The sequence below is a fragment of the Anabrus simplex genome, chromosome 6 (assembly GCF_040414725.1).
Source record: "Anabrus simplex isolate iqAnaSimp1 chromosome 6, ASM4041472v1, whole genome shotgun sequence".
Classification (NCBI taxonomy): Eukaryota; Metazoa; Arthropoda; class Insecta; order Orthoptera; family Tettigoniidae; genus Anabrus; species Anabrus simplex.
The window spans coordinates 190,574,586-190,591,441 of record NC_090270.1 but is presented as its reverse complement, the minus strand read 5'-3'; the positions used below and the strand labels follow the sequence as shown (position 1 = coordinate 190,591,441).

Here is a 16,856-nt window from a genome sequence, read left to right as displayed (position 1 = left end):
TATTATTTTGTCTTGTAGCTATTGGAGAGTTCCCATTGGCACACCTATTTCATAGCCTTTCACATCCCCAGAATTAGTATTTAATTTATATGAGTCACAACTCTTCATAGGTTACCATGTGAACTTTAGATTATCAGTTGTGGGTTCTCATGCATTATAAAATCATAAATCTTACCTCTGGAATATTTGGGCAGTGTAGTAGGTTTTCATAGTGTCAAAAATTCTGAAGGAATTGAGGAATGTGCAAAGCCATTATACATTTATGACCTTATTGGCTAACTAAGGGACCCACAGAGTTGCCTGAGAAATATTGGAACTATCTATATGTCTAGTCCCATAAAATGTAAATTTTTGTTGGTAGCTGCCTTTTCCAGCCCATTTCCTCTGTTCATTTTTCGTTTCTCTACTAACATTGTATTCATCACTTTGAGGATTTTCTGATTTACTGATGCTTTTCTTAGATACTTCTCTGTCACCCCTACCACTGAACAGTTCTTCGCAGTCTGATATTTCTGACTCACTTCACTCCCACTTTCACTGTGACTTCTGTTCAGAATTTTAGAAATTTCACCACTTGCTTACAACTGCAACGACTTACAACAACATGATTGCTACTATTGGCCTTGGGTTGGATGAGAACTAGAGTAACAGGGGTTTAAACTCAATGTTGAATAGAATGTGAACTAGTTGAGATAATCAAACATAATTTTTCTTGCATGAGAGAACAATTCTTTCTCTTTCAGACAAAAAATATCATGCCATATCATGCCATCTTTTGGCAGAACACCTCAAATACATGCTCAAACTGATTAAGCTCATGTGGCTCTCTCAAACAGGTGAGAGCTGTATGAGTATGTTGTGTCCTGTGTGCTATCACATGCCTGGGAGCCATGAGTAAATGCCAATAAGTTAACAATTTTCACAGTTATTGTCCCGTCGTGTCATTTCTATGCTTCTTCCTGTTATCATTGAGGAATTGTGACATTGCATTTTAATATAAGATTAATTATTGTTCATATCTGTTCTTCTTACCATAATAATTGAAGAATTTTGACATTGCATTTTAACATAAAGTGAATTAATGTTCATTAGGTCAAAATAAAGCCAGGATTCCATACAGGAATCGTCGAGAGATTGAGCTGTGCAACTCCATGGTCGATGTGGCTGAAGGCAAAGTGGTTGGTAGTTGTTCTTCTAAAAATTGTCCCTTCCTTCATGATTTGACTGAGTATCTGAAGATTAAACCACCCGATATTGCCTCCACCTGTTATGTGTATTCGTTACGTGGTTACTGTCCAAGAGGAGTTGCTTGCAGGTAAAGTTACTTACTACACATTTTTCAAATTTATTCATGTAAGTCAGTTGTTTGATGGAATAAGTGGACCAAAAACATAGATTTGCAAGAAATTCTAATCTATAAACATTTTATTCCTTACATATTAAGATATCAAAAGCCTACTTGTGAAAGAAGGAAAAGAATTTGATGCAGCTGTAAGCATCAGGGCAACTTTAAATACTACAACTGGCCTTGTAATCACACAAGGTGGAAGCGCTGTGCCTCATCTTACAGGAATAACGGAAGAGTTGTAGACCTAAGTAAATAAACGAACAGGGACACAAAAACGCTCGCCTGACTGATATTTATACTTATATTTATAGTTATGAATTTCATTGGGTTCCGTATTGAAGTGGGATTACAGTAAATTAAAATTGTTTCGAGGTCCACCTATTCAATACAATGACATTTTATTGTGATTCAATCAGATGTCAAATGGTACTAGTTTTGGCATCTATGTGCCATCATCAGCCTTAAGTACAAATTAAACAGTTATATACATATGCCTAAAACATCTAAAACAGATTTTAACACATTATAAAATACATTACTGTAATGATACATGAGATAAGTTAAAATTATGTTACAATCGATTGCTGTAATATAAAATTCTTAAAATTCCAGCAATTCGTTATGTAGTCCAGTCTGTGTACATCCGGGATAAGTGAATGTGTGCTGATTTATGCTGTCTATATGGGTGACACTTATTCACTTGGTATTAGGTGGTTCCAGGGAAGTTTAATTTGATCATGTAAGATCATGATATAAACCGTCCGGCTCCATCTGTGTAACAAACACGTTCAACATGCTGTTCAAGGTTTAAATTGAAGTGGGAATTCATCTCTATTTATATCATGATCTTACACAATCAAATTAAACTTCCCTGGAACTACCTAATATCAAGTGAATAAGTGTCACCCATATAGACAGCATGCCTGTGCTGGAGGGATGTAGTGTTTACAATGCACTATGTCTTCTGGTATGGGCTAGAATAAATTTGTTACTTTCATTGACCTGTCACAGTCTCATACTTAGCTCTGACAATATGAAAGTGACCGAGGTATGAGCAATTTTAGTAATACCGTTTCTTATGCAACCAGTCCCTGTTATGAATGGTGTGAAAATATCGCTCATAGGGTAGGTTGGTGCATGCATTTCAGAGGGCTTGGCAGACTGATATGTAATAGCAACTTCTGGCTCAGTGAGGAAAGCAACAGGAAACTACCGCACCACTCATTTCCCTAGTATGTGCCCCTTCAGTGACACCTAGGCTATCTATGACAGCTGTTGGTGGAGCTGTAGAGGATCAAACCAGGCTGAATACCGAACATACATACATATAGACAGCATAAAACAGCACAAATTCACTTATCCCAGATGTACACAGACTGGACTATATAACGAATTGCTGGAATTTTAAGAATTTTATATTACAGCAATCAATAGGGATGTAGGCAGAGAAAGTTCGCACCAGATAGCGCTCGTGTACTACTGGGTAAGCGCAAAGCGATTGTCTTATGTTTCTCCCAGTTAGCTGCGAGTAATGTATAGAATGTGACCGAGTTTTCTGAGCTAAAGCCGATTGCGTCTTCTCTAATTTTACTCCAAGACTATATTAATTAATTGTATAGGTGTATCCCCTAGTATATTACAGACGATTTTCAGCGTTTAAGCCTTAAACAGCTACAATATGAGCTACGGACCAGAAACGCTAAAACTAGCGGGAGGAACGAAGAAGTAGTATAGTGGTAATTAGAAAATTCTAACGCGCTTTATTATCCAAATAATGAATAGGAGTCAGCATGCCTTTTCCTAAAGATTACAATTACTTGAGTATTGTACGTTGATAAATATATAAATGTACCTTCACAAGACAAATCATAAATAGATATTAAAACATGCACTTGCTCCCCTTGCCTATACACTTCGGTTCATGTATTTTTTTTAAAGGTTGATGGCTTTTATGAAACTGCAGATACAGCCTTTGTCCACCACCAAAGGCAAGTGAATATTCTTGTTTCCCATTGCTGGTTCCTTTGAATATTTGACCATCAGCCATAAGGTGAAGGCCACTATCACAAATTTGCATCTGATGGATTATTTCTTATTTAGAAAATCGGAATCAGGTGGAGCACCTGTTTCCAACTACAAATCATTGTGTTATGCTGGACGCAGACTTTTCAGTGAAAAGTTTGTTTTGTTTATAAAAGGTTAATTTCAATCGGGTGAAATTCTGAAATGCAGTGCTGTGAAATCCGAGTACACAAAACATAAGACCTATAATGTGAAGCTTATTTTAGGAGTACCTGGTGGCATTATAGGAGGGGAATGTGAACGTTTTGCTGGAGCAGGCCCCAAAGCATGTAAGCATATTTCTGCTGTAAGCTACGCATTAGAGCACTTCCCCCGAGACTGGTATTATTCAGTGTCAATTTAGCTTTCTTTAAATTTCACATTGTCAGTAAGGATTAAAAAAGTTTTTTTTTTTTTTTTTTAATGCAAATGTTTCTCTTCCAGGTTTGGTTCTCAGCACCTGACGTCTGAAGGAAATAATATCACAAACAAGGAACTTTGGGAAAGATATCAAAAGGAAAATCCAACACCAACAATAAATATTCTTTCTAAAGATGTGCAGTTCAGTCTTCGGAAAAAACGCTATGATTTTACAAAAAGTGAGAAAGTTGTGGAAAAAGTGAAAGGTGCAAAATCAACTGTAAATAGCAAAAAAGAAGAATGTGATGATAGTTGTGTCCATGTACCTGATGAAAGCGGGGATTCAGTGTCAGTTACAAAAGAAGTGAATGGTGATGACAAACGTTCAGGAAGTGTGACTGATGAAGATATTATTCGTGTCAGGGAAGAAGAAAAGAAAAAGGTGCGTAATTTCACTGCCTTCCCTGACACAATATTTGCTTTTCTGATTGTGTGTTCAAGTGTGATTTTGTGTGCTTGTTTATCTTTAATTCTGATAATATCTAAACAGGAAAGGTTTAAGAAAGTGTACAGTATCATTGCCTATGTTATACTAGCAGCCGTGACAAGCTCAAGGTTTGGTACCTCACAATGTGGGCCAGGCGTTTTCAGCTGCAGCCGCTAGATGTCGGGCTTATGACCTGTTTCACGACTAGTTACATTGCTTTGTATGCAAACAGTGCACAGTGTAATAAGAGTTCTATCATAAAAGAAAAAGCATTTTAACTGTCTGTGGGTCTATCAAAACCTGTTTCTCGCAACACCCACTGGTACAGCAGATACATGACCTTCTAGCCAGGTTAAGTGATGTTGGCACCATAATCACTTTCGCATGGCTTCCAAGCCACGTTGGGATTGCGAGAAACGAACTTACAGATGAAGCTGCACAAAGGAAGCTGTACTTTTACCTCCAAGACCTGTCAATGTACCTGCTAAGGATATTTGTTCTCAGCTTCATCGAACCATCTTGGCATCCTGGGAATCGGAGTGGCTAGCTATCTGAACTCCCAACAAGCTTAGAGCAATTAAGAAGACAACTACCATGTAGCGGTCCTCTTTCCGACCTTCATGGAGAGAGGCCATAGTATTGTGTAGGCTGAGGATAGGTCATTTACGATCTACGCACTCTTATCTCCTAAAGAGGGAAGACCCCGCAGTGTGTTCTTGTGGTGCCGATTTCACCGTGGCCCACATCCTCACAGAGTGCGCCGATCTCTCTGGCCTAAGATGTAGCCTCAGCCTGCAGGAAACACTTGAACGCATACTAGCCGATGATGCGACTACTGCTGATCTCGTCATCTGCTTTATGTGTAACAGTGGATATATACAGGGTATATAAATTACAAGTGTACGGTTACTCAGGGAACGCACGTTCCCTTTTGATTCGTTAGTAATTTTTTTGGCCTAATTCTATTACTTTTTGTTTTATTTTGTTCTGCGTTTCCAAATTCCTTTGTTGAATAAATAATTATTTTTTTAAATTTCTTTTCCACTAATTTGTGCAGAGAGGATGATTACCTTGTTGTACTTCCTCTTAAAACAAAAAATCATCACCATCACCAGCACTTTAAACTGTCTGTGGAGTGGTAACATTTCCAGTAGAGATTAATTACTGTTTCCAAGATTGTATAGTGAAATTATGGGATTAAAATGTGTAAATATCGTGAGTAAAAGCTCGTGTAGACTAGAGCAATACTGGTGAATATTTTCATATTTATTAACCCATGTACATAGTTTTAAAATGGTATATTATTGTGTTCCTTATTGCACATTGGATGATTCCAGGAAGGAAGACAGTGTCATGTTTCGCTAATTTACCAGGGATGCTGGACTAAGAGACAGGCAGGGAACAAGGCTAGGCACTCTGTGGAATGCTAAGGAATATTCTTAAATTTGCAGCGCCCATTGTAAACAATGTGACTTTTGTATTAGTACAACTAAAAGGTTACTGCTGCCTAACACAGTTCCCTCAGTTTTTCATGGTTATCCTTCTCATAAGCTGATGTATACTTCTGATAGAAAGAAACCAGTGCTAAAATGAGATTCTTTGCCACTAAAAAGACTGAGGCTAGTACAAGAACGTAGTGATGATGTTGAGATACTGTTCGATAATGCACAGCCAACTAGTTCCATAGCAAATAAATCAAAGATTAAGAGCAGCGATAAGTAAATTAAAGGAGGAAATTAAACAATTAAAGAAACATCAGAAGATGCAGTAAGCATCACAATTAGACAAAAAAGTAAAGAAGCTTCAATAAAATGCTAACAATGAAGAAATTGAAGCCTCTTTCATTTTAGAACAGATTGATTTCTGTTGCAAGAAGAATATGACATAAAAAAGAAACAATTCTGAATGTATTACTTTGGCACAGAAAATCTCCACCCAGATGTAATTACTTTAGATCGATGGATGTTTTGAAACTTCCCCATAGAAGAAGATTGTAAAGGTTGGATACACAAATGGTGAAACAGGAATAACCTCTCTCATTAAGCAGCATCTTCACTATGAAATAAGCAATAAACTTGATATTCCCAGGAATTCTGTGAGAAAACCTATAAGCCGCAAACATTTGAAAATGTAATCATCTTCAGTTGAATTATAAGAGGTAAGCGATAATCATACAACTTCCAAAAATATTTTCTATTGGTATCAGGAAAAGTAAATTACGTGCCCATTCATAAAATATTTTTCGCGCATAACCTGTGAGACAGGTCATATGAGGGCTGCTTAGCGGATAACAGCAGAACTCGTACAGTCCACGTTTGGACTTGCTCTTGTCACGGCCACTAGTATAACGTAGCGGCAACAGTACCAAATGCTACAACAAACAATGAAAGAAAGGCCATAAGAGAATCACTATATATTCAAATTTTCGTTGCGTACAGATGCATATTAATATATCATGTTATTAAGTCATTTATGAAGAGAGAGGGACAAGAAAAGGAACATGTAATAGGACGAACACAATGGCATGTCAGTGTGGGAAGAAGCAGCAATCTTTATCTTATGTTGCTTCCCTGTTTCTGTGTTTTTCTGTCTTTCTGCTTATCCTACACTTTCCCATCAAGACTGAAGATCTGTCAATATGGCCCCTCAAGAAAAGTTGATGCCCACCCTCTTCATGAAGCTGGGAGGTAGAAATGAGCTTGTCAGGACTGGCGGATGTAGAAGAGCTGGGATTAATGAGGAGAGAGCCTGGTTATTTGAGACGGCAGTCACGTATGCCCTCATGAAGGAGTTAAAGGAAGAATTAAATGCGTTGGTATTTGCTGATGATGTTGCTATTTGGTGGGGGAGACAGAAAAGGAGGTACAAGATGGGCTTAACAATTGGGTAGCCAAGTTCAGTTGTTTTAAAGGTCCAGTAAACTCATGAAAATCGATATATATATATATATATATATATATATATATATATATATTTTAATTCTTATTTTTTATGAATTTGGTTAGATTTCAAGCAAAAGATAATAGTTCCCATTTTTTCAGTCTAGAATACAACAAGAATAAAAGGAGTGGCAGAAAGTGGGTATACGGTACAGACACTTACATAATAATAAAGAAGTCCAGGGTTCATCAGTCTTAAAATTTATGTACTTGAATGGCCCACTCTTCCTGAATGTTTAGAGCACTCCTATCCATTATTTTTATTACCTTTTCATAATACAAAACAGTAAACTGAAGCAACAAAACTATTGTCAATCACCTGCTATCAGCAGAAAGGATGTGCGATTGTAGCGAATTCCATTAGACACTTGGAACCAATTTACGGGCAGTGTCTACAATCGCCACAGCCCGGATTTTGATGACCTAAAAATGTTTAAAAAATGACCTGTAAAATGACTGCAAATATCTCATAAAATGACCCAAAAACTTTAAAAAAGTGACCTAAAAATTTGTATGAAACTGACATAATTTCATCACAAAACATGCAAACTACGTCATTGTATGTTGAAATGATTTTAATAGGTACCTAATATAATTTAATTATTATTTAACAAATACGAATTATTTGCACATCAATACTGGTTATTATTTCAGTCTGTTGTTTGGCACTTCATGTTCTGTGTTCTTTTTTTTTTTCAAGGAAAATAACACTTCATAGTATGTGGAACTTGAAGGCTGCAACATCTGAAGAACAAAAAAGAGAGAATTTTGCCGTTAGATATTCAAATTCTTTATCGGATTAGAGGTAATAAGAAAAATGTGCACTTAAAATACATGACAGTAGTGATGGGCAGTCTGAGACGAGGTCTCGAGATTTCTTGGGATTTCTCGAGACTAGCGCAGGCACTATTTCTCGCGAGAAATTTTGAGGGATCTCGAGAGCGTGTCCCCGCCTTGTGCGGCGAGCAGCGTGTCGTAGGCCTACAGGTAGGCGGAGCTGAATGTTGTTTTCGCCACATATGCGAATAGCAAACCACGCACCTTCTCCATTCCGTAAATACTTGTCAACAAGTGACTAGGGCGTTCATTTCTCTCATTTCTAGCGAGGTCTATTTTGATGCAGTTTAACATAATTACAAAGGTTACGCATTTTGGCATTTTACGCAGTGGTATTGTAAGTACACGAATGAATAGGTTAAGTACAGAAACTGACGGCTACTGTAGGTACACCTACCTGGATACTAGAGGCGTGCATTATTCAAACTCGAAACAAGGCAAGGTGCGCCCTGCTGTCTATGCAACCACCATTACGCATGAGTGGAATGTGTAGTCTAAAATGATTGAGTTTGCTCAGATTCTTTTGACTGTACGTACATCATTATCAGACCCCACATTCAATATCATATTATGACCACTGCTTGTGTTTACCGATATTTTAGTGACGGAAATAATTCCTTATGTTATAGAATATTTGCGTCATATGTAAAGTTAGCATAATTACCCAACAACAAGAGTACAACAAGCAATTCCATGGAAAGGAAATATTACTAGAAGTACTACTGATTTAACATTCCAAATCTAGCATCATCATACACAAATTCAGTATTTCACGTGCCTAACACTACCACTTACAATACTATAGGTTGAGCTTTCAATTGTTGTTGTTGTTGTTGCTATTTAGCTTTACGTCACACCGACACAGATATGTCTTACGGCGACGATGGGATAGGAAAGGCCTAGGAATTGGAAGGAAGCGGCCGTGGCCTTAATTAAGGTGCAGCCCCGGCATTTGCCTGGTGTGAAAATGGGAAACCCCGGAAAACCATCTTCAGGGCTGCCGACAGTGGGGCTCGAACCCACTATCTCCCAATTACTGGATACTGGCCGCACTTAAGCGACTGCAGCTATCGAGCTCGGTGAGCTTTCTACTAGCTTAACATTACAAGTGATAATGAAGTGAAGTTAAACCGTCATTACCCTACAACTATAACGACAACAACAACAACGAAAGAAAATATGACAAGAAGTTTAACTTTCGAAATCCAGCAACATTGTACACAAATTCACACACAACTTACGTATTCCCATTACTTAACACTGCAAGTGATATTAAAGTTAAAACATAACTACCCAACAACTACAACAACAAGAGTACAACAAGCAATTCCATGGAGAGAAAATATTAGAAGAAATACTATTAGTTTAACATTAAATCCAGCAGAAAATCACCAATTCAGTGTCCGTCGTTTTCAGCTTTTATTTTACACTAACACTAATCATCATTTTAAACGATTTGATACGGAAGAGAATCTATCAAAGATTGCTGCAGGTAATTTATTCCAATCCCTTATGGTCCTGTTTACGAAGGAAAACTTGCCCACATCAGTATGCTGGTTATTATTACACTACTGTAAGTGACCATTGCCCCCGGGATATTTCCCATTTGCAATATATTTGTTAATAATAATTAGGTGCTTCGGTATATGGCAGTGCAATATGTAACTATGTCTAGTTATACGCGACAACTTGAAGACGATGTCCGAAATCCAACGTAAGTCGTGGATGTCGGTTATTTTGAAGACATGCCACATAGCACAGCCCGCTGTGTTGTTTATTCAAAAGTAGTAAAATACGTCGGCAGAAATACGTCTGGGATGATCGGACACTTAAAAACACATAAGTTATTATAAATGAAGAGGAATAGTCACAAAACACCTCCGTCCTGGTCTGCATCATGGGAAGCGACCCTGTCAACAACGATTGCGAGGCATCCAGGTAGGTTTACATCCTGATAAGTCATTAACAAATTATACGGGTTATTCAGCTAAGAAGTCCACCTGAAATAACTCATGAACAGTTTAAGATACTGGCATTCTGTCTTCACTTTCGTTAATGCTATTAAGGAGCTCATTTTTCAACATGGAGGGCTTTCCTAGCCTTTTGTCACACACGTTTCTGTATGAGAACTGCTGATGATAACTATCAAGCTTACACTAGTAGTTACTGGTTCGTAGCACAGCTCGCAGCACACGAGAATTGGTCTTGAGAGCGTTGCCCATCACCCCTGCTGAAAGAATTGAAGCAAAGTCGGACATTTTAGGTTACACGTTCCACTCACGTGCAATGGGGGTTGCATATGTAGCAAAGCACATCTTCCCCGTCTCAAGTTCGAGTAATGCCCGCCTCTAGTATCCAGAGTAGGTGTTCATCCTATCTACAGTTATTTACAAATTATGCAGGATTATTCACCTAAGATGTCCACCCCAAATAAGTCGTGAACATTTTAAGATACTGACATTCTGTTTTCACTTCCGTTAATGGTATTAAGGGGTTCATAGTTGAACATGCAGTACTCTTCCAGTCTTTTGACAAAATTATTGGCTCACACGTTTTCATATGTGAACGTTATTTCGCGCAATAACTGCCAATGATACACTATCAAGTTTACAGTCGTAGTTACTGGTACGTCGCACAGCTTGCACTACAGAAGGATCGGTCTCGGGATTCTCGCGAGAGTCTCGAGATCTGCGATGTCAGTCTCGAGCGAGAGCGTTGCCCATCACTACATGACAGTCTGTACAGGCTTACCTCACTCCGGGTTACAGTAGATGACTGTGACCATTCGTAGATTCTCACAGGAAAATGAACATTGTCGACCTGCACCTTTTTGTACTTGGAAAAGCTCCTTTCAACGTCTACAGATGCAGTTGGAGCATACTTGAAGTACACTAAATCACTGAATGTAAATTCTTCTTCAATGCCAATAATGCTGAAATCTTCACCTGCTAAAATCCGAGAGATGGAGCACAAAACATTACAACCAGAGTTCTTGTCAAGAACACGTTTGTTTGACACTCCCACACCAGAATCGCCATGAATGCATTTTAATTCATCTGTGGCTGTTCTGACTAAATTGATTATTTTTTCTAGAGCCATGCCTCTCTCCTGAGGACTTGCAATAATTGACGATGAGGAACTGAAATTTGCTTTGATACACGCAGTTTTCCCTCCATTTGCGTATCCGAAAACAATTCTTGAGCCATCTGAATGGACTTGGCAACTTGTACGTCGAAAGAATCTATTACATGCTTCACTGTCTGAAATTGGTCACAATAGTAAATACAGACGTCGATCCACGTACCCCACCATGTGATGCAAGGCTGCGGTGGCAATGGAATATCAGGTGCTTGGGATCTGAAAAGTTCCCTGCGTGGTGGAGCCTTAGTAAATAAATACCTTCTTAGTTAGGGACACAAGTTACATGTGCCATTTTTGAGTAAAATGCTTTGATTGCATTGGTAGTTTTAACTATGTAAGGCACTGCATCAGTCACATAGAGCAGAACATCATCATATCTTACACCCTCAGGCCGTAGTAGTCCCATCGATTTATCGAAGAAGCGACATATTGTAGAATGGTTCACAGATTGCAAAACTTCGGTCATGAGCAAAAATATTTTTCCAGGCCTATCTATTTCTAACGTGTCCACGATAACATTGGCAATATAACGGCCTTCTACATCACTGGTTTCATTGATTGAAACAAATATTTTGTTGCTGCAGACTTCTCTGGTATTCCTTTTTGTGTCATCATAGCATTGGGATACATATTTCTTTCTCAGAGTAGACTCATCTGGAATTACATGGCCTGTATACATTTCTAAGAAATCTGTTTAATATTGCTCAATATCCAGAGTGGAATGTTCGAAGAAAGCAAAGCTTCACACAAGTCTTTACAAAACACAGAGGAAGTACCGCCATTGGAGGATGACTGTGAGAGTAACAGTTGAGAAACTTTTCGTTTGCTACTATTTTGGACTCCATGTATATGCTTCTCTCAACCAATATGTTGCTGAACGGTAAATCTCTTCATATTTTGCAGAAAAGAATTTCACCATCGGTGGTAAAAAAAAATATCTTTGCCGTATTTCGAAATTCTTTTTTGAAATGAACAGCCCTAGATGGCTTTAACTGCGGCATTTTAAATACACTTGAAAAACAATCGCGGCCGATAACACAAATCCACTTCGCACATGTATGGTTGCACTGAGGTACTTAACCAGACTGGCATTACTGGGCCTGCTGTTGGCTGTCTTCCTACTCCCTCGATTTCAACATTGCTTCTGGATTAGCTGCAAGTGCAGGTGTGTCTCCTGGAATGTAGATATTGCAAGAAATAAGGGTTGAACAAGGTTGTGAAGATTCTCATGTCTTCGTATTCATCCTCACTCCTGTACCATGCACAAAGAATGCATCATAAACCATTAAGAATGTGAGAAAACACTTCAAAACATATAAAATATTCTTAAATTCCATAAAATGACATAATAATGATGCAAAAAGTGAGAAAATTAACTAAAAATAAAATACTTAGAAAAATGACGAAAAATAACTTAATAAATATGCATTTCAGTATTATGGAGGCCATGAACAGGATTTTTATATAAGTTAGCAATGTCTGTGGTGAACCATTTAAAAGATGGTATGTCATCAGAATCTGGGCCCTGACAGTCACGAAAAGAATACAGTAATAAAATGCGGACTCAGCAAGAACTTTGAAATTGATGAGTTTTGCACGGTTGACAGGCCAGAAATTGGGTTAAGTGCACCACCAAATCTTTTCCGGTCTGTGGTGCTTTATATCCATTATTTATGAGGGTGGCCAAGAAAATAATTCACCACAATTTTTTCTCAGTCCCAACAATGGTACGAATGCGAAACTTTAGATATGAATTCTTCGACATTTTCAGAGTGCGCGCGCAAAATTTCTGTTTCTTCAGACAGATAGCATACTTGCAGCAATGGTTCAACATGGCGTCTGTAAGTGATGTATGTTATAAGCCATGTGTCGTCATTGAATTTCGTACCGCGGAGCGAGAAATGGTTGGAAACATTCACAAACATTTATGTGCAGTTTATGCAGCTTCAGCAGTCAACAGAAGTACGGTTAGTCGCTGGGCACAGAGGGTGAGGCCATCTGAAAATGGCAGTCGATGCAATGGCGCCATCCTCACTCTCCACAGAAGAAAAAATTCAAAGAACTCTTTTGGGACTGTGATGGTGTTGTACTCATTGATGTGATGCCGAAAGGCACCACCATTAATTCTGAGGTATATGTGAAATATTAACCAAACTCAATAAGCACTTCCAGCGATTTGGGCGCCATAACAACCCAGGTGATTGTTTGCTTCAACATGATAACTCACACCCTCACACAAGTTTGAGGATGTTGGAACACATCACAAAAAAGTGTTGGACAGTGTTACCCCATCCACCCGATCATCTTCGGTATCTTTTCCTCGCTATGTCCACAGAGCTTTCTCTTCGACATTCGAAGGCAGTGTTGGAGTTGATTAGTAATACCGACTGCTGTTTTCTAAAGAAAATTCTAAATGAAAGAGAACATGATTTTATAATATAAATAACTTGTCCTATAGCAGATGTTAACTCGCTAAAAATAAAGGCTGACTAAACGATTGGTTAATTTTAGTGTTAAATACTGCAATTAAGTAAAAATGGGGTACGCCTCAAGATATGGCAGAGTGCATCACTGACTTCAAAGGTTAGTTTGTATTTTCTCACGTCTGGTTAAATTTTAGAAAGTCTATTATCATGAAAATTTATAGCGAGAAGGTTGTAATTTCTCTACTGGCACTTAAGTATGTTTTCATCATACATACATACATACATAACTGTTAGGTTAGGTGATGCTGTTTCAATAAGAAAACTGAAATGTTTGCCACAAAATGTGATTGAACATCTTCGGTATCGTTTTCTCGCTATCTACACTTGCAAGCTCTCTAATTGACATTCGAAGGCGGTGTCAGAGTTGATTAGTAATACCCGTCGACTGCTGTTTTCTAAAGAAAATTCAAAATGAAAAAGGATAACATGTTTTCATAATAAATGGGTAAATTACGTGACCAATAGCAGTTAACTCGTTAGAAATAAAAGCTGAAGTAAACAATCACCTAATTTTAATGTTATATATTTTACTGAAATTAAGTAAGAATGTAATACATCTCAAGATATGGCAGAGTACATCACTGATTTCAGAGGATAGTTTATATTTTGTTGCTTCTAATTTAATTTCAGAAAGGCTCTTCCCTCATAAATTTTTAGCGAGGAAGTTTTCATTTCTCTGCATGTGCTTGAAATGTTTTCATGATACATATACGCTTAGGTTAGGTGATGCCGTTTGAAGAAAGAAACTGAAACTTTGCTACAGAAGCCTTGGGAGTGATACGATAATGTTTTTAGAATGAAATTAAACACACTTTCACGGAGTATCGGATTTCTAAAAGTAACAAACAGATAAGCTGTAGTGTGGACATCATCCGCGAAAACGCAAGTTTTGAACGAACTGATTGCTGTTTCATACCGATTTTGTGTGTGAGGTTTTCCCTGTCTTTTATGAAAAATCGGATATAATGACAATCCGTTATAGCAAGTAAATTTTTTGCCGTTATGAATTCTTGCTACAACAGACTTCTACTGTATTCACATAACTATTTTAAGTTGATTATAATCCAGGATGCTATCATATTTACACCCTGATACATTGCACACATGATGTTCTATTGGACTTTGTTTCAAACCGTTGATACCTCAATGTTACATGTAAATACTCTCATATTTAGGCCCGTATTGAAATTCGTTATAAAATAATACAAATATCTATTTGTTTTCCATCTATTCAATATATAAAATGTTTTTATTGTTAGGATTTTATCGTTGACATAATACTACAATTGGGACGTTTCGCTCGTCTACCGAGCATCCTCGGCCATTACAGTATCGCAAGGTTAAGTTATAATCTTGATGTACTTATAATTAATCGTACTTAATTATAGTCTTAACACTAATTAGATAAAAACATTTTGCTAAAATGCAGTTATGATGTACAATATATAAATTGACAGTTTAGTTGTGATTAAAATAACAGTGCCAAAGTTAGAGTACCGGTAAAAGACTTGATTCATTAACACTGATGCAGTAAACACCACCAAACATCTCAGCAATAGTCGAAGGGGTAAGTGATAACCGTTTAACACGGTTATTTAAAAACAAATCAACACACAACATTTTCATGTAGCTTTCTCTTGTTACAGATATACCAATACACATGGACATAGTAGAAGCAATCTTGTCAACGCCTATGATTTATGTAGCTGAATATCCCTTTTGACTATAGCCTCTAACAGCTTCTGATTCTACAATGTCAACTAGTCAATTTAAGTTTATGGTTGGGAAAACGACCAACAAGACGTATTCGACCGTCTATTAATTAATGACTGTAACGTTTTAAATCCACATAAGGATTAACATACAATGCCAATTAAATAACACGTTTATAAAGACAAAAATCTTCAGAAGTGTTAAGTTTGAGACGATATTGTCATTTTAATCAAGACTATGGACTAATATGTTACAGTACACACAGTTTCACTCACCATTAGAATGAAAGATGAAATGCATGAAACTTTTTAGCCAGAATCTCATTGTGTCATGTTAGCATTGAGTTTTAGAAATCAGTGTTAACGAATCAAGGGGCAGATTGCACGGTGCTCCTACGATGTTATAGGGCACATATTTTATCCAGGTTAGACTACGGTAGTGCAGCATATGGATCAGCAAGGCATCCTGGTTAGACTACGGCAGTGCAGCATGTGGATCAGCAAGGCAAAGCGTCCTTGTGAAACTGAATAGCATCCATCACAGCGGAGTTAGGTTGGCAATGGGAGCATTTCGTACAACCGCCATTGCTAGCCTGCTCACTGAATCTGGTGTGCTGCCTCTAAACCTGGGGCGCTAACAAATGTTATTATTCTATGCTGCAAATTTACGTCAGATGCTACTTCACCCCCTGCATATTCAACAATGAAAACCGTTGGCTGTACACTGCTTATCCACGAGCAACGTGGCCAGTTGGTATACACTTGGATACTAATTAGAAATTGTTTGATGTACCTTTAGTTCCTTGTCTTGTTAGACGATCGAGTAAGGTACTTCCATGATTAATACAATGACCTGAAATCGTCCTGCTTCTGCACACCGGCCAAAAAGTGAACATGGACCTCTCCATTTATTGGAGGGTCTTCCTGTCCATTGTCAGCTGTTGTTCAGGTTCAATAGTTATTTATACAAATGGTTAGAGGGCAGATGCGGAAGTAGGCTGTGCTTTCGTTGTTGGTAATAAGAGGTTTTTCTTTTTCTCTACCTGAAACCTGTAGTGTGTTCACAACAGAGCTCTATGCTATCCTTGAAGCTCTGCGGTTCATGCTGTGCAGTAAATGTTGGCACTTTCTGCTGTGTACTGACTCCTTGAGTTTGTTACAATCTATTGATGCACGTTTCCTGTGGCTCCCTCTGCAGCAGCGGATCCAGGACCTGCTGGCGCGGTGTTGCAGTGCTAGCACCGGAATCACGTTTTTGTGGCTCTCACATGGGTGAAGCAGGAAATGAGTTAGTTGATAGGGTTGCCAAGGAGGTGGTTAAATTGCCTCTGTTGCCTTACATGGTTCCAGACATGATATTCGTTCTCAGGTGAGACTTTTGGTGATGTACCATTGGGAGATGGAGCAGCAGGCCACCCGTTTTTCAAACAAGCTGAGAATGATTAAAGGAACTACAAAGGTATGGAAGATTACCCTCGGGTGTCT

At 38.1% G+C, this 16,856-nt stretch overlaps 1 protein-coding gene across 2 annotated transcripts in view; it reads left to right on the top strand.

The window, feature by feature from the left end:
• Dus3 (Dihydrouridine synthase 3) overlaps positions 1–16,856 on the top strand; it is a 70,224-nt gene that overhangs the window by 30,554 nt on the left and 22,814 nt on the right. For both annotated transcript variants that reach the window (XM_067150119.2, XM_068228362.1), the window contains 2 exons: positions 1,093–1,315; positions 3,854–4,211. In XM_067150119.2, coding sequence (XP_067006220.2) covers positions 1,093–1,315; positions 3,854–4,211 — 581 coding nt within the window. The remainder of the gene's footprint in view (positions 1–1,092; positions 1,316–3,853; positions 4,212–16,856) is intronic.